The 27,238-nt window shown below is 41.7% G+C and overlaps 1 protein-coding gene across 2 annotated transcripts in view; it reads left to right on the top strand.

Annotated features, from left to right (window-relative positions):
* mapk8ip2 (mitogen-activated protein kinase 8 interacting protein 2) overlaps positions 1-27,238 on the top strand; it is a 141,705-nt gene that overhangs the window by 91,777 nt on the left and 22,690 nt on the right. For both annotated transcript variants that reach the window (XM_055933658.1, XM_055933657.1), the window contains exons 3-4: positions 23,599-23,829; positions 23,950-24,028. In XM_055933658.1, coding sequence (XP_055789633.1) covers positions 23,599-23,829; positions 23,950-24,028 — 310 coding nt within the window. The remainder of the gene's footprint in view (positions 1-23,598; positions 23,830-23,949; positions 24,029-27,238) is intronic.

The following is a 27,238-nucleotide window of genomic DNA, read 5'->3' as shown; positions in this document are numbered from 1 at the left end:
CAAGAATGCACACAGACAAACGCACAGGCACACGCACACCAATGTAATGTAGTGAAACAGCAGGTCTGTAATTAAAATAACTTTTCTGGTGGCTATTCTGCTCTCATCATTAAATAGATGAACTTGCAGATGGCTACAAACTACTGCTGCAAACTACTAAAATCTCCTCATATAGAATACAACAAAAATACTTCTGTTTGGCTTGCTGTTTGGGGTTTTAGGCTGGGTTTCTGTATAGCACCTTGTGACAACGGCTGATGTAAAAAGGGCTTCATAAATACATTTAATTGATTGATGACTTCCGACACATTTGAAGCAAAGCAACTTGTATGTCAGACTGTTTGTGTTTCTTTGTGTGGCCGTGTCAACACATGGTGCTCATGGCTTTTATTAACAGTTGCTATTGGTGACTGCCCCTCCCCTTAGGTAGTTAATAACAAGTAGAGAGAGAGGGTGAGATAGAGAAAGATTGAAAATGAGAGAGAGAGAGAGAGAGAGAGAGTGATAGACTTATCTCTAGCTTATCTCTTATATAAGTGGCAGTGTAACTAGCTGTTAATAGCTGTCTGACCAGTGCTGCCATCATTACATTAGTGACCTTATAGATGCACTAAGCACAGCCCTGCTCTTTCATTTCCATCCTATCGACATCAGCTCCAACATCAGAGCAGAATATGAGTGGTACTGTACTGTAATGTACAACTCAGATCCCCTCTTAGAGACCGAGATCTGGTAGGAATAATCCAGTCCTGTACTACTGGAGAAGCACTGGGTCTGTTTCCTCTCTATCATGTCTCCCCCTCTCTCTCTCCCTTCTCCCCCGTTCTCTCTGTCTTTGTCTCCCCCTCTCTCTCTCCCTTCTCCCCCGTTCTCTCTGTCTTTGTCTCCCCCTCTCTCTCCTGAGGGATGTGAATGTTTTATTTGTGTGGCTCTGAGCCATGGCTGCAGCACAGGGTGAATGATCCAGTGCAGTTTGCTGCTATGCAGAGACAACCTTCCTCCTCCCTCATCATTTCCTTCTACTTCTCCTCCCCTCTCTCCCTTGTCTGCCCATTCCTTCCTCCGTGCTATGCAGAGCTCCGCTCAGAGAAAACCTCCCTTCCTCCTACCTCGAAACCCCCTCCTCTCTTCCTCATTCCTCCTCTTTTCCTCCCTCAAATCCCCACTGTATGTGTAGGGATACAGGGATACAGGGATACAGGGATACAGGGATAAGAGAGAGAGAGAGAGAGAGAGAGAGAGAGAGAGAGAGAGAGAGAGAGAGAGAGAGAGAGAGAGAGAGAGAGAGAGAGAGAGAGAGAGAGAGAGAGAGAGAGAGAGAGAGAGAGAGAGAGAGGAGAGAGAGGAGAGAGAGAGAGAGAGAGAGAGAGAGAGAGAGAGAGAGAGAGAGAGAGAGAGAGAGAGAGAGAGAGAGAGAGAGAGAGAGAGAGAGAGAGAGAGAGAGAGAGAGAGAGAGAGAGAGAGAGAGAGAGAGAGAGAGAGACAAACACAGTCATATTTATAGAAGTCCACTCTCTCCACTGTCATCAAGGATCAGATTGTAGTCGTTCAATTTATTTGGGTTATCATGACCTCTTCTTATTGATCTGGTGATGTTTTACTGTAGATAAATGATGTCAATATTTAGATGTCCTCAATGGAGTAATACTGTTATGAGTACATTATGATATCATAAAAAAAAAAAAAAAAACACTACCATTTACACAAGCTTAACTCTGGTCAGAATCAGCCCATATGAGCTGTGATGTGTTTCTTGCTGTAGCTGTGCTGTTGTGTTATGGCTAACAGCCTCTGTTTTAGCCATGTTCATTAGAGAAGGCTGCTCTCTCTCTCTCTCTCTCTCTCTCTCACTCTCCCTCTATCAGAAACCCAACCCTGTCAACTGAACTTTTCAGAGAGAGAGAGAGAGAGAGAGAGAGAGAGAGAGAGAGAGAGAGAGAGAGAGAGAGAGAGAGAGAGAGAGAGAGAGAGAGAGAGAGAGATATAACCCAACGGTGCAGATAACCCAACGGTGCACACAGTCCCAGTCTGCTCAGTTCAAAGATGTGTGGGTGTATGCCAGAGATGGTGGGTGTTACTCTGTGTTATGTTACATAATCAACCCCACCCCCACCACATTGCTCATCCCCACAGAAACTAATCCTGCTGACATCAGACCAACACTCTGGATTAAACACAGAGCTTCAGAGTTTGTGCGTGTGTGCGTTTCAAGTTGTTGTCCTGTTGGAAGGTGAACCTTCGCCCCAGTCTGAGATCCCGACTGCTGTGGAGCAGGTTTTCATTAAAGATCTCTCTGTACTTTGCTCCGTTCATCCTTCCCTCGATCCTGACTAGTCTCCCAGTCCCTGCTGCTGTAAAACATCCCCACACCATGATGCATGCACCATTATTCATGGTGCTCAGAGTGACCATTGGGTTCCTGGTTACCTCCCTGACCAAGGCCCTTCTCCCCTGATTTTTCAATTTGGCTGGGCGGCCAGCTCTAGGAAGAGTCTTGGTGGTTCCAAACTTCTTCAATTTAAGAATGATGGCGGCCACTGTGTTCTTGGGAACCTTCAATGCTGCAGAAATATTTTGGTGCCCTTCCCCAGATCTGTGCCTCGACGTATTCCTTTCTCAGAGCTCTACAGACAATTCCTTCAACCTCATGGCTTGGTTTTTGCTCTGACATGCACTGTCAACTGTGGGACCTTACATATACAGGCGTGTGCTTTTCCAAATCATGTCCAATCAATTGAATTTACCACAGGTGGACTCAGTCAAGTTGTAGAAACATCTCAATGATGATCAATGGAAACAGGATGCACCTGAGCTCAATTTCGAGTCTCATAGCAAAGGGTCTGAATAGTTATGTAAATAAGGTATTTCTGTTTTAATTTTTTATACATTTGCAAAAAAATAAAAATAAAAGTTTTTTGGGGTCATTGTGGGGTATTGTCTGTAGATTGATGAGGGGTGAAAAATGATTTAATCAATTTAAGAATAAGGCTGTAACGTAACAAAATGTGGAAAAGGGGAGGGGATCTGAATACTTTCCGAATGCACTATACATATACACATACACAAAGACACAAATGTTGGCACGTGTGTATACTAACAGAAACCACTGACTGTGTGAGAGAGGCTTAACGACTGACGATGGCTTGAGACTGGTAGATGACAATCACCCAATCAAATACAGTAAACAAACACACACACATACCATCATAAACTGTCTTAAACTGATTATGTCAGGAACAGAAATATGAGTCTTCAATCATCTAATTTCTTAAAATACCAGAAAGGGCATTTAGTTGTCAGAGAAGATTTGAAAGCTTTAAAATGTCATGTTTTGACAACATAAGCCCATGTCTCCCTCCATCCTATTGGTGGAAACTGTTGTAGTTACTAATGCATTTTTGAAGATGACACAGAATGCTTTGAGAATGAAGAAAACATAGATATTTTCATGTGTGTAATGATGTTTTTCCACTTGGTTGAACTGTTGTAGTAAGCAGCGATACTTACATGCCAGCACATACACATGCTGCACATACATACAGAAATAATCAACCTAATAATGGTTAATTTCCCCATCACACACATAGAAGCAAATCCAGTGGTTTGTAATCCCTAATATTGACATTCTGAATAACATGAATGATTATGTTGTAGTAGTATTATTTTTACTAACTTGGGTACTTTCACAGGTAAACATGTTCTCACTGTGATTCTTATGCAGATTGAGTAAAGAGGAGAGGAGGGGAGAGGAGAGAACACTGGCCTACATTTCCCATAATGCTTCAGTGGAGAGGAGAGGAAGGTTATTCCTGAGTCTGATTTCTCCTGACAGTTTCTGCATGTGTCCCTGCAGTCTCATGACCTGACTGTCTGTCTGTGTCTGGGAGTTAGAAATAAGCTACACCACCCCCCCTTTCCTTCACCCGGCGCTTATCATTCTATCATGTCTTCTTCAGATATCGTTTACAGTTCATTTTCCCAATGGCGCTTGTAACTTTTGCCTGTCACATTTCATGGCCCTTGATAATGTCCCCATTTTAATATCCAAGTAGATATTTCCGTTTATCCCACGTACACGATTCTCTCACCTGAGCTTGTTCTCTCTCTCCACGCTCACTCCACACGCGCTCTCAGCACCCCGGGCCCTGGTTTATGGCTCAGACTCAGATAGGAGTGGTAAAAGTCACTGTCTCTCATTGCACGTCTTTGTCGCTCTTTCTTCAGCCGGTTAGGGAGGGTTGTGAGGTTACATTTCATTACATTTCTGTTTCAGGAAACCAGACAAACATTGACTATATGATGAATTAAGACATTAACCTTTTCTTAATACCATCTCTTTGACAAATGTCAAAAATCATAACATAATGTTACTGCTAAAACTTTTTCTATATTAGCCCATACTCCCTTATTCTACTGGCGACCTCTAGGAAGAGTTACCAGATCCTGAAGTTAGCACCCTAACCCCTCGCAGAATTCCCACTCCAGGATCCCAATCTGGTGAAATTGTTATCCCCAAAAAACACAACATGAAATCAGCAATACACATATCACAATCCATTTGAAGTAACTGTCATCCCTTATTAACATATATTTTCTTTTCTATGTGCAGCCTGAACACAGTACCACTGTATAAGTACCCAAAATCCATGACCTCAGGGAACCGGTCATTTTCCCCTTTCACACACGTGATAAAAAAAAAACATGTTAAATCAAAAATAAACGAATTCGAATAACTAATCAACTTAGAATTACAACTCTTTATAACTCCCTATGGAAATAATAACAATCTCCTAAAGTAATGGTACAATTTGGATCGAGAATGGTGTTTCTCATTAATTTTATAATGAAATCCCCCTGTTCCGTCAATTTCTAATGAGGGTGATCATTTCTCATTAGGAATTTTTTGTATACAGGGCTTTCTACACTATTAAAATGTTTCCTCTCCCTTCCTTTCCCTGTCCTTCGGAAACCATTTAAATACCTCTTCAAAACATTTCCATCCTCCTGCAGACTCAATTTAACTGCATTGAAAAGACCCCATCCAATAAATCCCACAACACGGCGACAGTGTCTCTCCACCGAGTCTAACGATTCACTGGTCTCCTTTTCCCCATGATTCTCCATAACCACCACACCACATAAAAAATGTAAAGTTCATTTTAGGTTTGGTAACCTCTATACTAATTCCTCGTGACCCCTCCACCCTTTCGGAATCCTATTCCAGAATAAGACGACGTCAAACGTACATTTATTTTTAAAATAAAACCACATAAAATGTGTCATGGTATAAAAAAACAACCCCAAAGCCTTCTGAGTTTGCAAGGAGTGTTTGGCCATATCATTTAAATGTGTCACCTTTAGAATCCATTTCCCTGGCATTTCGCCTACAATCTTCAACCCAAAATACGTTTTCCTGTGGCAAATTTAGCCAATTTCTCATCGTAAGGAATCCGCAATATACACGTGGTTCTCTAACACTTTCTTTCACCAAGGCAGTATGAGCTTAGCCATTCTGTCTGCTTTACGATTACCTATGGCGATTTATCTGTACGACTAGTATGAGCTTCACATTTCACCACTGTTATCCTCTCTATGGTACGTGGGACGGTAGCGTCCCACTTGACCAACATCCAGTGAAATTGCAGAGCGCCAAATTCAAAAACAGAAATACTGATTATAAAAATTCAGAAAACATACAGGTGTTATACATAGGTTTAAAGATTAACTTCTTGTGAATCCAACCACGGTGTCAGATTTCAAAAAGGCTTTACGGCGAAAGCATACCATGCGATGATTTTAGAACATCACCCAGCAGACAAATCATTACAAACAGTAACCAGCCAAGTAGAAGAGTTACACAGGTGAGAAATAGAGATATGGGGCCTCCCGGGTGGCGCAGTGGTCTAGGGCACTGCATCGCAGTGCTAGCTGTGCCACCAGACACTCTGGGTTCGCGCCCAGGCTCTGTTGCAGCCAGCCGCGACCGGGAGGTCCGTGGGGCGACGCACAATTGGCCTAGCGTCTTCCGGGTTAGGGAGGGTTTAGCCGGTAGGGATATCCTTGTCTCATCCCGCACTAGCGGCTCCTGTGGCGGGCCGGGCACAGTGCGCGCTAACCGGGTCACCAGGTGCACGGTGTTTCCTCCGACACATTGGTGCGGCTGGCTTCCGGGTTGGATACGCGCTGTGTTAAGAAGCAGTGCGGCTTGGTTGGGTTGTGTTTTGGAGAACGCATGGCTTTCGACCTTCGTCTCTCCCGAGCCCGTACGGGAGCTGTAGCAATGAGACAAGATAGTAACTACTAACAATTGGATACCACGAAATTGGGGAGAAAAGGGGGTCAAATTCAAAACAAAAAATACAAAAAATAAATAAAAGAAAAGAAATAGAGATACAATTAATCACTTACTTTTGATGATCTTCATATGGTTGCACTCAGAAGATATTAATTTAACGTTACTCAATAAATGTTTGTTTTGTTCGATAAAGTCTCTCTTTATATCCAAAAACCTCCGTTTTGTTTGCGCGTTTTATTCAGTAATCCACAGGCTCAAACGCAGTCACAACAGGCAGACAGAAAATCCAAATTGCATCTGTAAAGTTCATAGAAACATGTCAAACGATGTTTATATTCAAACCTCAGGTTGTTTTTACTGTAAATAATCGATAATATTTCAACCGGACAATAACGTCAAGGTAAACAAGATAGGTGCGCTCTCGGGATTGCGCATGAAAAAGCTCTGTGACACTTTAGGGTCCAGTCATTCAGACTGGTCTTACTCCCTCATTTTTCAGAATACAAGCCTGAAACAATTTCTAAAGACTGTTGACATCTAGTGGAAGGCATAGGACCTGCAATTTGAGTCCTAAGTCAATGGATACTGTGATGGCATTGAATAGAAAACTACAACAATAAAAAAATCCTACTTCCTGGATGGATTTTTCTCAGGTTTTCGCCTGCCAAATTAGTTCTGTTATAATCACAGAAATTATTTTAACAGTTTTGGAAACTTTAGAGTGTTTTCTATCCAAATCTATATATGCATATCCTAGCTTCTGGGCCTGAGTAGCAGGCAGTTTACTTTGGGCACGCTTTTCATCTGGCGGTGACAATAGTGCCCCCTATCCTAGAGAAGTTAATTTACTGGGTAACTGATATGCTTTTGATAATGCCTCTACCTCCAGACCATTTTTATTGGTTTTCCTGTTGCTGCTAACGTGCCGCGATGTGACCACAATGTACCGAAATCATGAGCGACTCCAAATGCATACCACACACAGCGTACCCCGTTACGTTACTCTCTTCTCTTCTGTGTTCATGTGACTAGAGCCATCTGTATACAATACCTTTCCAGATTCCAATGCTGTCTCTTGCAAATGAGCCCTAGGTTTTGGAGTAATCTGATCTGGGTCACATGTATGTGATTCACCCTCCCCATGCAACAACATTAACGACGCAGGGTTCAAAGCACCAATCTTATGAAATTGTAGATTTTCCCCATTTAACGTTAACTCGCATTTGTCCATCTTGCACCAGCAACATGTTGTGCTTTCGTGCTGTTCGCTATGGTTGCTACTGCGTGTGGAACATACAAATCTACTTTTTGGCCATTGTAATGGAAGCCGTGTTATGCAACACCATTTCAGTCACCTGTACCGCCCTAAGGCACGGTGGCATTCCTTTTGCCACCAAGTCAGTGATTTACTCCAGTACATTACTGGTCTCTCTCTACCCCACAACTCTGTGCAACCACCACGTCACAACGTCCCTCCTGTTCATTAACAAAAATGTTAAAACAGATAATTTTAGATTTGGCAATGGCAATGCTGGCACTTGACAAAATGCTTCTTTAACTCGACAAACGCTTCCTCACACTCTTGATTCCACTCTCTCTCTCATGGGGACCCTTCCCCCTATCGTCAACTCTGTACGTGTCTCAGCAATTTCAGAGAATGATGAAATAAAATGTGTAAAAAAATTGAAAACTCCTAAAGTTTTCCTGAGCATGCGAGGAGTGTTTGGCCGTGCCAAAGAACACATTGTTTCTACCCGATCCCGGGTAATGTGTATCTTGCCCTTAGAAATCAAAACCCCCAAATATGTTACCTCTTGCTTTGCTAGTTGTGCTTTATGACCCTGTTCCGCCAAATTGTCTACCAATGTGGTGCGGTCTCGCATATGAGTTTCGTTGTCTTTTGACACTAATAACAAATCATCCACGTATTGTACCAACACAGAACCTACCATTACACCCTTTTAATGATTGTTTCAATGCAAAATGATACCAAGTGGGGCTATTTGTAAATCCCATCGGTACTCAACTAAAATTTAGGTAAAACATGATCTCATACGTCTTCCATCACATAGAAACTGTAATCTCTATGAACCACTTATTGATCGAACAGAGACTATACACCGCTAGGTGAAAATTCCATTCTTGCTAATCTCAAAATGATTAGTTGTTGCTCTTTTGAAAAAGATGCAAACTCTTGTATAGCTGCATTTCCTGCTAAAGCACTAGGTTCCAGTATCACCTTACACCCATTCTTCCAATGCCCGATAGCTCCCTGTTTTAGATGTGGTACTATCTCCTTACGCTTTGATGTTTTTTTCTCTACGTTTCTTAGTTTTATCCTGCCCATTGAAACTATAGTTAGTGATTTTCTCTATGGCCCTATTAATAACCCCTTCTACGTCTGCGAGTTGAGTTATATTCCACTCTCAAAACATTGTCTTGAATTAAATCTACTAACCCCGTATTCATTCCGGGTTTATCGTGATGCATTTTCTGTTGATAGAATGCTGACATCAAAACGCTGGTATATTGAGCTTTTGATTCTGGTTTTATGTCCTTGTGCCAAGTCATAATTGCCTCCCTGAATTCTTTATTTGATTTGAATTCACCGTCAGCAGGAAAATGTTGTCCACTTTTATCTAATTTGAAAAATGTTTCCCATATTCCAGCCGAATTGGTAGAATGCTCGTGTGCTTCTTTTAGCGCTTCCATGGCTTTATTAAACTTATACAGGTCCGTTTGTTATCATATCAATAGTTATTATTCCCTAAACACTCTCCCGACAGTGTTCAGGGTATTTCAGATTTCTTCACTCCCGTCTATAATACACTTCTTCTTTTAACTGTTTTCTAAGATAGCACTACACACTTCCCTTACACACTTTCACGGCACTTAATACCCTGTATTATAACCAATACCATAAACATCTGCGAATCTATTACTGGAGAATACGGACAGGACTTTATGTCCTATTCCAGTACTTCCTCAAATATCCCTATTATTGATAACCCACATCATCTCTCATCACGCCCTCTCCCCATAGGGCATAAACCAACCTCTTTCACACACACTCACACCTTGTGCTCTCACGGCCACTGCTACTGGGCCTTTTGCCCTTCTTATAGGTCTATATACAATTACACTATTGTTTTACTCTCCACAGGATTACCCTGTTCAGGACTTCCCCTCTCTTTATTAGATTCTACCCTCCACAGGAACTATCCTGCTTGGGACTTATGAGACTTACCCTGCACAGATCTCTTCTGCTCGGGACTTACTCTTTAAATTTTTCCCTCCACAGGAACTATCCTGCTCGTGACTCATGAGATTTACCCTCCACAGATCTATTCTGCTCCGGACTTACTCGCTATGAGATTTACCCTCCACAGATCTATTCTGCTCCGGACTTACTCACTATAAGACTTACCCTCCACAGGATCCATCCTGCTCGGGACGTACTATATACTTATATGGTACTAGCATATACCACAAAGCTACGACCGGTCATCACACAATGGGCCTATAGAATTAAACTTAGGCTTTCCAGGTCTGTATCCCATAATTAGTTCAGACAACGATTCTCATCTCCCTAAGATGTCAAAATGAGTGGGAACAGATATAGGAACTAGCCTACCTTGTTTGTTGCCAGCTCTGCTCCACTGATCTGGACTTTTTGGTTTGACTACAAATCGTGATGAATCCTGCCGACGACGCCATCTGTTAGGTTCTTATTTTTCAGAGTAAATAACTCACGGACACTAGATAAGCTTTAACCAAGTTTAATTATTCCCAGGGGTTCTGTACAGCTGTATTCAGACAGCAAACCATTTCAATCCATCACAGTTACATACAACCCACTTAAGACACTCCTCCTTTTTTCCAATCCTTGCATCTTAACAACATCAACCTACTCAGATTTTCTACACACATAATATCTTGTCTCAATTTTCTAACATCTGTGGCATTGGCTCACAGGCAAACAGGCAAGGGAATAAAATAAATATTACTAGAACCTATTTCTTGAATTCTAAATATCAGACATTTGAAAGCTCTAATTTTGACCGTCATAATGCCTCTGATGGCAGTAACTTTACAAGCATTAATTATGGTCAATTTAGACTGAGAATAGTATCTAATTATGGTAAAGGGTGATATAAGTATAGCCAGTTATAATTAGCAGATTAGCAGATTATAAAAAATAAGATCAGTCTCTACGTGGCTAAAAGAAAAGCAATATAACATATACTGTTTACAGGAAACTCACTCTACATCCTTAAATGAAGTTGTGTGGAAAAAGGAATGTGGTGGTGAAATAATTTTCTGTCATGGACAAAGGAACTCAAAAGGTGTGAAGATATTAATTAACAAAAATGTCAATCTGAATGTGCAAATAGTCAGGAATGATTCGCAAGGAAGGTGGATCTTGTTGAATATGAAAGTGGACGAAAAAGAGATTTGGCTCATTAATCTATATAGTCCAAATCCGGTTGATCCACTAAAGGAAATCTCAAATATTATGGACACATTAGAAATAGTGGATATTTGGAGACTAAAAAACCCTGACCTAGTGAGATATACATGGAGGAGACTTAATCAAGCTAGTCACTTTGACTACTTTCTTGTGTCTTTCTCTCTTGCATCAAAGGTTAAGAAAGTTTTATTAGGAGACAGAATGCGATCGGACATCATCTAATTGGCATTCACATAACTTTTATAGATTTTCCACATGGATGGGGGTATTAGAAATGTAATAAAAGTTTACTAGAGGACAACTTATTTTTAATAATGTGTGAAAGTTAAATATTTCAAAAAAATATTTTTGAATTTTGCGCGCTGCCTTTTTAGCGGAATGTTGTGGGTGTTCCGCTAGCGGAACCCCTGGGCGAGAAAGGTTAACTACTCCTATAGAAATGGTAGTTTGTCAGGTACTCGGCAGGATGGTCTGATTTCTCTATTATTAAAACAAGACCCAGATGGAAAATATAAAGACTCAGTCTATCTAAAAGACTGGCGGCCCCTTACACTTCAAAGTTGTGATGCAAAAATACTAGCGAAATGCATAGCACTCAGAATTAAAAGGTTTTCACCAGGTATTGTTCATCCTGATCAGACAGGTTTTTTACATGGATGATACATTGGAGATAATATACCACAACTAGTAGAAATAATAGAACATGACACATCTAAGAAGCCAGGCCTGGTATTTATAGCGGATTTTGAAAAGGCCTCAATTAGATAAAGTAAGACTGGATTTTATTTTGAAATGCCTGGATTTTTTCAATTTCGATGATTCTCTTCTAAAATAATGTGTAGCAACGTCAGGTGTAAAATAGTAAATTTAAAGAACAGCTACTTCTCAGAGTTTTGAATTGTCAAGAGGAGTTAAACAAGGGTGTCCGCTGTCACCATATCTATTCATTATGGCCATCGAAATGCTAGCTATTAAAATCAGACCCAATAACCACATTAGAGGATTAGATATCCACGGCTTAAAACAAAGGTGTCCATGTATATCGATGACTCAAGTTTTATATTAAGTCCGCGAGCTAGATCCCTGCAATGTCTCATTGAAGATTTAGATAACTTTTCTGTACTATCTGGACTAAAACCTAATTATGATAAGTGTACAACATTATGTACTGGATCTTTAAAAAATGTAACTTTTACATTACCCTGCAGTTTACCTATAAAATGGGCTGATGGTGAAGTAGACCTACTTGGTATTCATATCACAAAATATGTAAATAAGCTCTCCACAATGAATTTCATTAGAAAACATGTAAAAATAGACAATGCAACCATGGAGAGGTAAATACAGTGGCTTGCGAAAGTATTCACCCCCTTGGCATTTTTCCTATTTTGTTGCCTTACAACCTGGAATTAAAATAGATTTTTGGGGGGGTTTGTATCAATTGATTTACACAACATGCCTACCTCTTTGAAGATGCAAAATATTTTTTATTGCGAAACAAACAAGAAATAAGACAAAAAAAACAGAAAACTTGAGCGTAAATAACTATTCACCCCCCAAAGCCAATACTTTGTAGAGTCACCTTTTGCAGCAATTACAGCTGCAAGTCTTTTCGGGTATGTCTCTATAAGCTTGGAACATCTAGCCACTGGGATTTTTGCCCATTCTTCAGGGCAAAACTGCTCCAGCTCCTTCATTTTGGATGGGTTCCACTGGTGTACAGCAATCTTTAAGTCATACCACAGATTCTCAATTGGATTCAGGTCTGGGCTTTGACTAGGCCATTCCAAGACATTTAAATGTTTCCCCTTAAACCACTTGAGTGTTGCTTTAGCAGTATCCTTAGGGTCATTGTCCTGCTGGAAGGTGAACCTCCGTCCCAGTCTCAAATCTCTGGAAGAATTAAACAGGTTTACAGGCTTCCATCATTCCTTCAATTCCCAGGCCCTGCCGATGAAAAACATCCCCACAGCGTGATGCTGCCACAACCATGCTTCACGGTGGGGATGGTGTTATCGGAGTGATGAGAGGTGTCGGGTTTGCGCCAGACATAGCGTTTTCCTTGATGGCCAAAAAGCTACATTTTTGTCTCCTCTGACCAGAGTACCTTCTTCCATATGATTTGGGAGTCTCCCACATGCCTTTTGGCTTATTTTTTTCTTTAAGCAATGGCTTTTTTTCTGGCCACTCTTCCGTAAAGCCCAGCTCTGTGGAGTGTACAGCTTAGTGGTCCTATGGATAGATACTCCAATCTGTGTAGTTTTGCAGCTCCTTCAGGGTTATCTTTGGTCTCGTTGTTGCCTCTCTGATTAATGCCTTCCTTGCCTGGTCTGTGAGTTTTGGTGGGCGGCCCTCTCTTGGCAGGTTTGTTGTGGTGCCATATTCTCTCCATTTTTAATAATGTATTTAATGGTGCTCCATGGGATGTTCAAATTTTCAGATACTTTTTTATAACCCAACCCTGATCTGTACTTCTTAACAACTTTGTCCCTGACCTGTTTGGAGAGCTTCTTGGTCTTCATGGTTTCGCTTGCTTGGTGGTGCCCCTTGCTTAGTGGTGTTGCAGACTCTGGGGCCTTTCAGAACAGGTGTATATATACTGGGATCATGTGACAGATCATGTGACACTTAGATTGCACACAGGTGGACTTTATTTAACTAATTATGTGACTTCTGAAGGTAATTGGTTGCACCAGATCTTATTTAGGGGCTTCATAGAAAAGGGGGTAAATACATACACTATGCACGCACCACTTTTCTTTTTTTTTTATATAATTTTTTTGAAACAAGTTATTTTTTTAATTTCACTTCACCAATTTGGACTATTTTGTGTATGTCCATTACATGAAATCCAAATAAAAATCTATTTAAATTACAGGTTGTAATCAAACAAAATAGGAAAAACGCCAAGGGGGATGAATACTTTTCCAAGGCGCTGTACCTTTCTATTTATGGAAAAATGTCCCTGATTAACTCCTTAGTCATCTCTCAGGTTACCCACTTACTTATGGCGCTTCGGTGATTCGTTTTTCAAATCATATGAGCAAAAAAAAATTTAGCTTTATATGGGATGCTAAACCAGACAAAATAAAGTGTGCCTATCTATATAATGAATATGAATTGGGTGGGTTGAGATTATAAAATATAATAACACTAAACCTCTCTCTAAAAGCATCACTTATTCAAAAGTTTTACTTGAACCCTAAATGGTTCTCAAGTAGATTACTAAGAAAAGCTCATCAATTGTTGAAAAATTGCCTTTTTGCCATTTTCGATGAAAAAAAGTATACTTTTTTCAACTTATCTCTCTTTTTCAAACAAGCATTGAAGAGCTGGCTACAATATTAATTTCATCCCCCTGAAAAGATAGAACAAATGTTACAACAAATTATGGCTGAACTCAAATGTGCTGGTTGATAAAATACCAGTATTTATGGGAAAGATGTTTGGAAAGGGTATTTTGTTCTTATATTATATTGTAAATTGGAATGGTGGAGTTATGTCCTTCATGGAGTTATCAGAATTGTACAGGAAGGTCTGCTCAATCCAGGAGTACAACCAATTGATTACAGCATTACCCCAAAAATGGAGGAGGCAGGTGGAATCGGGAGGAGGTAGGGAACTGGTCTGTCTGCCCAATATAAAGGAGTAAAACTGTTGGAGGAATAAAAAATAAATAAATAGGAAAGTATACCAGTTTCATTTGAGGACCAGGAAGTTGACAACTGTGCCATACAGATTGCAAAGTAGTTGGGAAGAGATTTTTGATGTACCGATTCCATGGTACAGGGTGTATGAGTTGATATATAAAACAAAGCAAGATTCAAGACTTCGTGTTTTTCAGCTAAAATTATTCGAAACCATTTATTTTGGTATTGCCCTTAGGTAGCCTGTTTCTGGTGTCAGGTTCAGGAATGGCTGAAAATGCATAGGATTGATATAAATTGACCCTAGAAATAGTACTGTTAGGAGAACTGGAGAGACCGGGTCAGTCAATTACTAATATACTAATACTCTTAGTAAAAGTATTTATTGTCAACTCGCAATATGAGGTTTCTATTCGATTAGATAGATTGAAATTGTACGTTAAACATCACAGCGTAGTTGAAAGATAAATGTTGCGTAGAATTCCGAAGAGGGTGGCCAGCAGAGATAGGTGGGATGGGCTGAGGGAAGCTGAGGGTTGGGATGTGGAATTGGAGACAAGTGTGAGTGGAGTTACTGTGCTGGAGATAGAATGATGGTTGAAGATAAAAGTAAAAAATAAAGTCAAATAAAACAGTGTTTTACAGCTAATGCCGGTTTTCCTGAGGCTGATGCCATGCACAAAGTTCTGATGCCATCCGCAAAGTTTTGACTTATATAAATTAGATATTTTTACATGTTTTCACTTTGTAATTATGGGGTATTGTGTGTAGATGGGTGAGAAAAAAATGGTTTAATTAATTTAGAATTCAGGCTGTATCACAACAACAAAAAGTATGAATACTTTATGAAGGTACTTTATATTTTTCCTTTTCTTCCCTGTTCTTTCTTCTCTCTATATCTCTCTCTCTAACAGTGATTAATGCCCCTGCTCATATGCATTATTCATAGTAGGACATAGCAAAGCGGTAGAAGACAAATAGGGTCTGTGGGTCTGTGTCTCTCAGATACTGTACTCTGGTAGATCTCTCCTCTATGTGCACTAATTTACAGAGAAGGAATGACATCATTGCTGGTGTTAGAAATATAATTAGGGCGATGAGAAAAACCATTAGGATTATTAATCAATCACCAGTGACTAGATGATATTGATAAATCAGGAGGTAATCAATATTAATCCATCTGTTTTAGGATTAACATAGATTAAATAATAAATATGTGAGTTTGGTTTCCTGTTATTGGATATATACTCGTAGAATGTGATGAACCGAGAATGTGACACAAAGCAAACTAACACATTAACAAATATTACAGCAATTCTCTCCTTGTCACGCGGGACTAGGTTGGCGAAAGAACCAGACGCAGAGAGAGAGAGCCGCTTGGAAAAATATTCCTTATATTTTTACTTAACAAAACTGAAATAAGCCCGAACTTCCAGGGCGCAGAGAGAACACTTGCCAAACACCCAAAAATCACACACGTAACAAAAAACAATCCCGCACAAATCAAGGGCGGGTTAAACTCCTAATTATAGGGAAGCTAATTACGAAACAAAAAACAGGTGCAACTAATAAGACAAAACAAACAGACCAACGAAAAAGGGATCGGTGGCGGCTAGTAGGACGGTGACGACGACCGCCGAGCACCGCCCGAACAGGCAGGGGAGTCAACTTCGGCGGAAGTCGTGACACTCCTTCCTACAATATAAATATAGAGAGCTGCTTCAGTTAGCTCCAACATTTCAAATCATGCCTGCCCTCCCCTAAATGAGAGCTGAGAGTCTGGAATTCTAATCATGCTCCTCTTAGCCTGTGGATCCAGGGTTTATTCTGAAACAAGAACACACTCCCAAAAACACAGCAGCGAAACACACTACCAGCCAGCCAGGTGTATGCCAGCAGACTGCTCTTAGTCGTAACCCAATGCAACACACTCTATATTGTGATTTGTAGTCATATTTGTATAACTGTAAATGGCAGCTAGGTAGAGTATTCCATTGTAGCTGTTGAGGTTCAATAGAGGTATTCTCCCTATTAGCTGTGCTCTGTGGGCCTGATTCTGACTTAGAAAATGTACGCCTTTGATACGGTCTTCTCAGTAGTTGGTATTAAGACTTTCCTTATGCAGGTGCGTAGCAGGCTTTACAGGTGTGGTTCCCATCTTATTCACCCACAGAAAAAATTCCCGCTTGCTGGCCAACAGATATTTGTGTGGAGTTTTATTCAATAGGGTTTTCAGTGCATTTATCTTAAGGCATCCATTTAAAAACGGTGTACCTTTAATTAGAATTTTGTTGACAGACTAGCATACATCGAAAGAACACGGGTTCAGATTATAGGGATACATATCAAAAAGCCATCTAAATAAACTCAGCAAAAAAAGAAACGGGCCTTTTTCAGGACCCTGTCTTTCAAAGATAATTTGTAAAAATCCAAATAACTTCACAGATCTTCATTGTAAAGGGTTTGAACACTGTTTCCCGTGCTTTTCAATTAACCATAAACAATTAATGTACTGTGAGACACCTAAGACAGCGCTACAGGTAGACAGGACGGACAGCTGATCGTCCTCGCAGTGGCAGACCACGTGTAACAACACCTGCACAGGTCCGGTACATCCGAACATAAAACCTGCGGGACAGGTACAGGATGGCAACAACAACTGCCCAAGTTACACCAGGAATGCACAAATCAAATCAAATGTGATTTGTCACATACACATGGTTAGCAGATGTTAATGCGAGTGCAGCGAAATGCTTGTGCTTCTAGTTCCGACCATGCAGTAATATCTAACAAGTAATCTAACTAACAATTCTACAACTACCTTATACACGCAAGTGTAAAGGAATTAAAAAGAATATGTATATAAAAATATATGAATGGGCGATGGCCGAACGGCGTAGGCAAGATGCAGTAGATGGTATAGTATACAGTATATACATATCAGATGAGTAATGTTGGGTATGTAAACATTATATAAAGTGGCATTGTTTAAAGTGGCTAGTGATACATTTATTACATACATTTTTCATTATTAAAGTGGCTAGAGATGAGTCAGTATGTTGGCAGCAGCCACTCAATGTTAGTGATGGTTTAACATTCTGATGTTTAACATTCTGTTTAACATTCTGATGGCCTTGAGATAGAAGCTGTTTTTCAGTCTCTCGGTCCCCACTTTGATGCACCTGTACTGACCTCGCCTTCTGGATGATGGCTGGGTGAACAGGCATCGGGTGGTATAGGTGTCCTGGAGGGCAGGTAGTTTGCCCCCGGTGATGCATTGTGCAGACCTCACTACCCTCTGGAAAGCCTTACGGTTGTGGGCGGAGCAGTTTCCGTACCAGGTGGTGATACAGCCCGACAGGATGCTCTCGGTTGTGCATCTTTAAAGGTTTGTGAGTGTTTATTGTGACACGCCGAATTTCTTCAGCCTCCTGAGGTTGAAGAGGCGCTGCTGCGCCTTCTTCACCACGCTGTCTGTGTGGGTGGACTATTTCAGTTTGTCCGTGATGTGTACGCAGGGGAACTTAAAACTTTCCACCTTCTCCCCTACTGTCCTGTCGATGTGGATAGGGGGCTGCTCCCTCTGCTGAAGTCCACGATCATCTCCTTTGTTTTGTTGACATTGAGCGTGAGGTTATTTTCCTGACAGCACACTCCGAGGGCTCTCACCTCCGCCCTGTAGGCCGTCTCGTCGTTGTTGGTAATCAAGCCTACCACTGTAGTGTCGTCTGCAATCTTGATGATTGAGTTGGAGGCGTGCATGGCCACGCAGTCATGGGTGAACAGGGAGTACAGGAGAGGGCTGAGAACGCACCCTTGTGGGGCCCCAGTGTTGAGGATCAGCGGGGTGGAGATGTTGTTACCTACCCTCACCACCTGGGGGCGGCCATTCAGGAAGTCCAGGACCCAGTTGCACAGGGTGGGGTCGAGACCCAGGGTAATGAGTTTGGAGGGTACTATGGTGTTAAATGCTGAGCTGTAGTCGATGAACAGCATTTTTACATAGGTATTCCTCTTGTCCAGATGGGTTAGGGTAGTGTGCAGTGTGATTGCGATTGCATCGTCTGTGGACCTATTGGGGTGGTAAGCAAATGGGAGTGGGTCTAGTGTGTCAGGTAGGGGGGTGTTGATATGGTCCTTGACTAGTCTCTCAAAGCACTTCATGATAACGGAAGTGAGTGCTACAGGGCGATAGTCATTTAGCTCAGTTACCTTCGCTTTCTTGGGATCAGGAACAATGGTGGCCCTCTTGAGCATGTGGGAACAGCAGACTGGGATAAGGATCAATTGAATGTGTCCGTAAACACACCAGGCAGCTGGTCTGCGCATGCTCTGAGGACGCAGCTGGGGATCCCATCTGGGCCGGCAGCCTTGCGAGGGTTAACAGGTTTAAATGTTTTACTCACGTTGGCTGCGGTGAAGGAGAGCCCGCAGGTTTTGGTAGCGGGCCGTGTCAGTGGCACTGTGTTGTCCTCAAAACGAGCAAAGGAGTTGTTTAGCTTGTCTGGGAGCAAGACAACGTGGTCCGCGGCGGGGCTGGTTTTCCTTTTGTAGTCGGTGATTGACTGTAGACCCTGCCACATACCTCTCGTGTCTGAGCCATTGAATTGCGACTCTACTTTGTCTCTATACTGACGCTTAGCTTGTTTGATTGCCTTGCGGAGGGAATAGCTACACTTTTTGTATTCGGTCATGTTTCCGGTCACCTTGCCCTGATTAAAAGCAGTGGTTCGCGCTTTCAGTTTTGCGCGAATGCTGCCATCATTCCACGGTTTCTGGTTGGGGAATGTTTTAATAGACGCTGTGGGTACAACTTCACCGACGCACTTGCTAATAAACTCGCTCACCGAATCAGCGAATTCCATCAATGTTATTGTCCGACGCTATTCGGAACATATCCCAGTCCACGTGATTGAAGCAATCTTGAAGCGTGGAATCCGATTGTTCGGACCAGCGTTGAACAGACCTGAGCACGGGAGCTTCCTGTTTTAGTTTCTGTCTATAGGCTGGGAGTAGCAAAATGGAGTCGTGGTCAGATTTTCCGAAAGGAGGGCGGGGGAGGGCTTTATATGCGTCATGGAAGTTAGAATAACAATGATTCAGGGTTTTGCCAGCCCGGGTCGCGCATTCGATATGCTGATGAAATTTAGGGAGCCTTGTTTTCAGATTAGCCTTGTTAAAATCCCCAACTACAATAAATGCAGCCTCGGGATATGTGGTTTCCAGTTTACATAGAATCAAATTAAGTTCTTTCAGGGCCGTCGATGTGTCTGATTGGGGTGGGATATACATGACTGTGATTATGATCGAAGAAAATTATCTTGGTAGATAATGCTGCCGGCATTTGTTCTATGTCAGGTGAACAAAAGGACATGAGTTCCTGTATGTTGTTATGATCACAACCACGTCTCGTTAATCATAAGGCATACACCCCCGCCTGTCTTCTTACCAGAGAGATGTTTGTTTCTGTCGGCGCAATACGTGAAGAAGCCGGGTGGCTGTACCAACTCTGATGATGTATCCCGAGTGAGCCATGTTTCCGTGAAATGAACAACGTTACTATCTTTGATGTCTCTCTGGAAGGCAATCCGTGCTTGGATTTCGTCTACCTTGTTGTCAAGAGACTGGACATTGGTGAGTAGTATGCTCGGGAGCGGTGCGCGATGTGCCCGTCTATGGAGCCTGACCAGAAGACCGCTCCATCTGCCCCTTCTGTGGCGCTGTTGTTTTGGGTTGCCGGCTGGGATCCGATCCATTGTCCTGGGAGGTGGACCAAACAGAGGATCCGCTTCGGGAAAGTCGTATTCCTGGTCGTAATGTTGGTGAGTTGACGTTGCTCTTATATCCAATAGTTCCTCCCGACTGTATGTAATAAAACCTAATATTTCCTGGGGTAACAATGTAAGAAATAACACATAAAAAAACAAAATACTGCATAGTTTCCTAGGAACGCGAAGCGAGGCGGCCATCTCTGTCGGCGCAGTCTATGCTCTGTTTGGCTCCATCAGTGCTCAGACTGTCCGCAATAGGCTGAGAGAGGCTGGACTGAGGACTTGCAGGCCTGTTGTAACACAGGTCCTCACCAGACATCACCGGCAACAACGTTGCCAACAAATTGCTCTTCACTGACAAGTCGCGGTTTTATCTCACCAGGGGTGATGGTCGGATTCGTGTTTATCGTCAAAGGAATGAGCATTACACCGAGGCAGGTACTCTGGAGCGGGATCGATTTGCAGGTGGAGGGTCCGTCATGGTCTGGGGCGGTGTGTCACAGCATCATCGGACTGAGCTTGTTGTCATTGCAGGCAATCTCAACGCTGTGCGTTACAGGGAAGACATCCTCCTCTCTCATGTGGTACCCTTCCTGCAGGCTCATCCTGACATGACATTCCATCATGACATTGCAACCAGCCATATTGCTCGTTCTGTGCATGATTTCCTGCAAGACAGGAATGTCAGTGTTCTGCCATGGCCAGCGAAGAGCCCGGATCTCAATCCCATTGAGCACGTCTGGAACCTGTTGTATCGGAGGGTGAGGGCTAGGGCCATTCCCCTCCAGAAATGTCTGGGAACTTGCAGGTGCCTTGACGGAAGAGTGGGGTAACATCTCACAGCAATAACTGGCAAATCTGGTGCAGTCCATGAGGAGGAGATGCGCTGCAGTACTTAATGCAGCTGGTGGCCACACCAAATACTGACTGTTACTTTTGATTTTGACACCCCCCCCAATTAATCCATTTCTCTTAGTCACGTGTCTGTGGAACTTGTTCATGTCTCAGTTGTTGAATCTTGTTATGTTCATACAAATATTTACACATGTTAAGTTTGCTGAAAATGAACGCAGTTGACAGTGAGAGGACATTTCTTTTTTTGCTGAGGTTATATACATATTCGTCTCCGTTTCAGCACCAACTGGTAAACGTAAAAATACTCTCATATTGTAGGTTATTTAGGCACATTTTGGAGTTAGGAAAGTATGTATGAGTGGTTTGGAGAGCCTTTACACACTAAATACTGTATAGTGATGAATACAAAATACACTGGTTTGATTCATCCTGAAAGTTGTCATATTAAAGTTCAATCCATGAGATATTGGAAGGTGGGGAAAAAGTGTACAATAGGGGTTGAACAATAATCCTATAAATGTACTCTAATCCTTACTAATCATGGAACTGTATGACAATGGTCCAGTCGTCTTGAACCATGCGCCAGGCTCCAGGTTTAACCTGCTACGTGTGGTCTGACTTCCATAATGATTCAAATAGGCTACATGTCCCATATTATTGCACAACATTGCCTAATATGGTCCACTAATGTTAGCGACCCTCAGGAACAACTACACAGACCTGAGAGGAAAGAAAGATAATCAGAATGAATTGGAATGTTGCAAAATATAAGCTACAAATTGAGGAAACTATCACTAAAGTGACAGTTATAAATGTATGTGGTATTACTGACGGTGGCTCCCGATAGTGGCTAATATTTAAAATGATACAAGATCAGAATACTGTGTATCTGTGGACACACCTCCGCTACACCTTAATTTCTTAGATCTCCCCCCCGAACAAGTTCTAGGTGAATAGCATGCTCTTCTCATGATGAAGTTCAAGGTCAGATTACGCATAGAGAGGAAAGCGCATCAAAAGGGAATTACGTTCCATTTACGGAAGCTTAACTCAGCCCATATGAGCTGTGATGGGCTTCTTGCTGTAGCTGTGCTGTTGTGTTATGGCTAACAGCCTCTGTTTTAGCCATGTTCATTAGAGAAGGCTTCTCTCTCTCTCTCTTTCTCACTCTCCCTCTCTCTCTTTCAGAAAACCCAACCCTGTCAAACCAGGTTACATTCAGGTTCACTGAACTTTTCAGTAAGCAATATAGCTAGTATTCAGATCAGAAACAACCCTGAACTGAAAGTCCGATCTATGTGCATGTCCATTAGCAGAATACTTGTGACCGACACTGCAGACTAATTTCATTTCTCTGGATGTAATGATGGTGAGGTGAAACTCCTTCATAACATCCCTCTGGTTTTCCCCAGTCAGCAGAAGGGCTCTGCTTCCGCCAGGCTGCCTGAAAGGCTTGTAACAGGAGGGAATGGCAGCTCTGTCTTTACCCACTAGGAGGGATGTCCTTGGGAACCTGAGAACTGGGGATCGCTCCTCAAAGAGACACACACAAACAGTTTCAACAAGTCAAAATACGTTTCTATATACTCCTCAGATAACCTAAAATGTAATCAAACTATAATATTTCTTACGGAAAGAAGTATGTTCAATAGGAAACCGATTTTAGCAGGTGTGTCCTGTCTTTATGGCGCGCGCAAACACGAATTTCCAAGACTGTGTCCCTGTACTAAAACTGATATTTCTTATTCGTTTTTGAAGTTACAAGCCAGGGAGCTATGACCTTTTACTTGCCTTTCTAAGAGGATCGTCTCTAAAAGAAAACGAATTCTGGATTTTTTGTCTTTGGAGTTTTGCCTACCATATCTATTGTGTTATATTCTCCTACATTATTTTAACATTTCTATAAATGTCAAAGTGTTTTCTTTCCAATGGTACCAATTATATGCATATCCTGGCTTCAGGGCCTGAGAAACAGGCAGTTTACTTTGGGCACATCATTCATGTGGAAATTGAGAAAAAGGGGCCTAGCCCTAAGAAGTCATTAAATAGTACACGCAAAACACCAGTCTCAACGTCAACAGTGAAGAGGCGAGTTGCAAAGAAAAAGCCATATCTCTGTCCAGTGTCTGTGTTCTTTTGCCCATCTTAATTTTTTCTTTTTATTGGTCAGTCTGAGATATGACTTTTTCTTTGCAACTCTGCCTAGAAGTCCAGCATCCTGGAGTCGCTTATTCACTGTTGATTGCAGTGCTTTGATGTGTGTTTGAACGCTGATACGTATACTGCAGTGCTTGATTATAGTGTTATATTCTTCTTGTAGGCTGCTATGGGTTTACCTGTCCCACACCTTTCTCTGAAAATTATTGCAAGGTGACTCTGGGGTTGTTGCTTTTGTTCATACTAGCATTTGAAAATTGCTGACAGAATGGCAATTCAGCGGCTTACAGTGTAAAAATATTGTTAAAGCAATCTCTTCCTTACCGCAAGTCATTCAATGTCTCTCCCCCTCCCCTTTTTATTCTCTCTCTCTATCTCTCTATCTGTCTATCTCTCTTTCAGGACTGTCTGATTCTGGAGAAGAGCAATATGCACCACCCGGTCTGCTCCTTCCAGGACGACTTCCAGGAGTTTGAGATGATCGATGACGAGGATGAGGAGGATGAGGAAGATGAAGACGAGGTGGACCCTGACACTCCTCCCTCTCCCACAGCTTCCCCTCCTTCTTCCCCCACCCTTGGCACGCTGAAGAGCCGGCCCACCACTCTCAACCTCACCACCACTGTCTCACAGGTACACATGCACGCACACAATCAACCTCCAACCTTATCACATTTAACACCAGATTTTGCTTTCTGCTCTCCTCTGATTTGGTAAATTATGCTGACCTCTCTCTTTTTCTCTCTCTCTCAGGACTCACTGAACAACAACAGCAGTCTTTCTCCAAAGAAGGGCAGCTGGCAGGACTCTCTACGCAACCCTACCTCACAGGGTGAGTACTATGCTGTCATACTGTTACCACTCCCCCCTACTCATTACTTATCCAATAGTAATCCACTGCCAACGCCTAGCAGCTTATTTCCTCCAAATGTCCTCCAAATGTTCAAGTATTTAAAAAAATAAATGTATACTTTTTTACATTTTCTTGTTTGGGAGGCTACATGCACAGTACACAAATTCATATACATTTTTTGTCCCTTTGTCCTGCGTCCCGCAACCAAAAATCATGCCCGCATTTTATCAACATATTTAAACAAAAGTAATAAAAAATGTCAAAGTTTGATTTTTTCTTTTTTCAGTCAGCCATTCCGACCTGTCTATTACAATTACGTTGCGCTTATGAAAGATATATATCATAAAGATGTGATACTGGTGATGTTAAACACTCCAATCGTTGTTAAGATCTGATATTCTGAGCAGCGCAAGATGAGACTTAGACCAATGTCATAGGCCTATCGTCAACCAATCACATTTCTCAAATCCTTTCGGGGTACATTCCAGCTAAACTTAGCGAGGACAGTTAGCCTTAACTACTTAAAAAAAGTGTGTTTCTGACAAAGGTCATTTCGTCAAACTTGTGAGGCTATACATGGCCATCTTTGCTTCTACCTTACTCAAACCCATTTTAAAAGCCTCCCTTCCTAACTGTTTTACATTTCCTGAGACCAACCAGAAATGTTCCTTGGTCAAATATTCCCAGATTTTCATAAAACATGTGGTCTCTCGTTTCTGCATCACCAAATTTTGTGCAAGACAAAAGAGTAGGCTAAGTGTGCTTCAATGAGCTTGTTCGGTGCAGCGGGTGCATTGCTCTGCCACTTCTCACAATGGTGCTCCTTTAGTAAAATTAGATCAAAGCTGAATCAATGTCTTGGAAGATCACATAATTATTAATTAGTATTCTAATAGCTTAGTATAATGTTACTGTTAGACAAAAACCCACACCTTAGTAATTTCTTATGACATTTTAGGATGGTTAGCTGAATGGTCCACGTTTTTTTATCATGCAGCCAACACTCAGCAGCGTGCGCTACTAGGCAGAATTTACTTTGATTGAAACAAAATACAGGAAGGCTTTATAGTTTGTTAACACCATCTGCTCTAATTTGCTCACGAAAAAGTAATTGAAGAAGATTTAAATGCATATTCCTATGAAACTGATTGAGATCAAATGATTGGCATGCAGATGCAGTTTGGACATATCACCAGTAAAACGTGAAGAATTATAATTCACAATTGACAGTGATGATGGCCTATTTTGAAATGAGGTATACTTAGTGTTTAAAGGTATTAAAAAGATAAACATTTCTTGAGACATTGTGTGGGTGCACTGTATGCATATTCTATAATTAAACAAGAAGGCACGAGGGGGTGTGGTATATGGCCAATATACCACGGCTAATGGCTGTTCTTACGCACGACGCATCGCGGAGTGCCTGGACACATCCCTTAGCCGTGGTATATTATCCATATACCACAAACTCCTGAGGTGCCTTATTGCTATTATAAACTGGTTACCAACGTAATTAGAGCAGTAAAAAATAATGTTTTGTCATACCTATGGTATAACACGACTGTCAGCCAATCAGCATTCAGGGGTCGAACTTCCCAGTTTATGATGATATATATGTGGAATTCCTAGTCTCTGGCAGCATTTGGAACTGCCTATCTGCGGTCAAGAACGCAGAGTTCATCTCAGTTTATCCTGCCCTTCACTCCCTTGACTTTTTGGCCCTGACGGAGACATGGATCACCCCAGAGAACACTGCTACTCTAGCTGCTCTTCTCTCATAGCCCGAGAGCATCTGGTCGTTGCGGTGGTGGCACAGGGCTACTCATTTCTCCTAACTGGAGATTTTCTAGTCATGACAGGGAGACATAGTGGAGTGGTAACGCTCGTGCAAGCAGTTGCTCCCGACGCCACTTGGGTTCACTTCAGCATCCACCGAGAGGCTCTTGCTGCCAAGGGAATGCCTGACAGCTTGAAAGTCGTTTTGGACACGACAGTGAAAATGGTTAACTTTGAACTCTCGTATATTTTCTGCATCATGGACAGCGTGATGCTTTTACAACATACAGAAGTGCGCTGGTTATCAAGGAGCAAGGTATATACACGTTTTTTTTTAAATTGCGAGACGAGCTTAAAGTTTACTTTTACTGACCATCATTTTCACTTGTCTGACCGCTTGCATGATGGCGAGTTTCTCACACGACTGGCCTATCTGGGTGATGTTTTTTCTCATCCTAATGATCTGAATCTAGGATTACAGGGACTCTTGAGGTCAGTTGCGCACAAAAAAATCATACAATGATGGAAAGACCTGTGTTGTCCTTGTTAATGCAGACAGAGAAGAGCTCTAACTTCTTATTCATAGCCTCAATTTTGTCCAGCACATTAAACATAGTTGCGCTATGTTTTAAGGGATTGATTTGCACTTTTCGCACCAAAGTACATTCATCTCTAGGAGACAACGCGTCTCCTTCCTGAGCAGTATGACGGCTGCGTGGTCCCATGGTGTTTATACTTGCGTACTATTGTTTGTACAGATGAACGTGGTACCTTCATAAGTTTGGAAATTGGTAGGCCTTGAAATGCATTCACAGGCACACATCCAATTGACTCAAATGATGTCAATTAGCCTATTAGAAGCTTCTAAAGCCATGACATAATTTTCTGGAATTTTCCAAGCTGTTTAAAGGCACAGTCAACTTAGTGTATGTAAACTTCTGACCCACTGGAATTGTGATACAGTGAATTATAAGTAAAATAATCTGTCTGTAAACAATTGAAAAAAATGACTTGTGTCATGCACACAGTAGATGTCATGACTGACTTGCCAAAACTATAGTTTGTTAACAAGACATTTGTGGAGTGGTTGAAAAATGAGTTTTAATGACTCCAACCTAAGTGTATGTAAACTTCCGACTTCAACTGTATGTGAGAGTTGATTCTCGACCCTCACTAGAATGAAGTGTGTGGAAAATTATTTAAGACTGAGACTCTCTTCAATACCTCCAGCATTGCAGAGTTATGTGCATCCTTTCAAGCACACCCTTCTCATTAACCTATGGTGAGTTATTCACAATTTTTGATGAACAAATAAGGTTTTATATGTAAGATGGCTAATAAAGAGCAAAATTATTGATTTTTATTATATTATTATTTGTGCCCTGGTCCTATAAGAGCTCGTTGACACATCCC

The sequence above is a fragment of the Salvelinus fontinalis genome, chromosome 9, assembly GCF_029448725.1.
Source record: "Salvelinus fontinalis isolate EN_2023a chromosome 9, ASM2944872v1, whole genome shotgun sequence".
NCBI classification, from domain to species: Eukaryota; Metazoa; Chordata; class Actinopteri; order Salmoniformes; family Salmonidae; genus Salvelinus; species Salvelinus fontinalis.
Note: the sequence above shows the minus strand (reverse complement) of the source record. Positions and strands in the feature narration are given on the sequence as shown.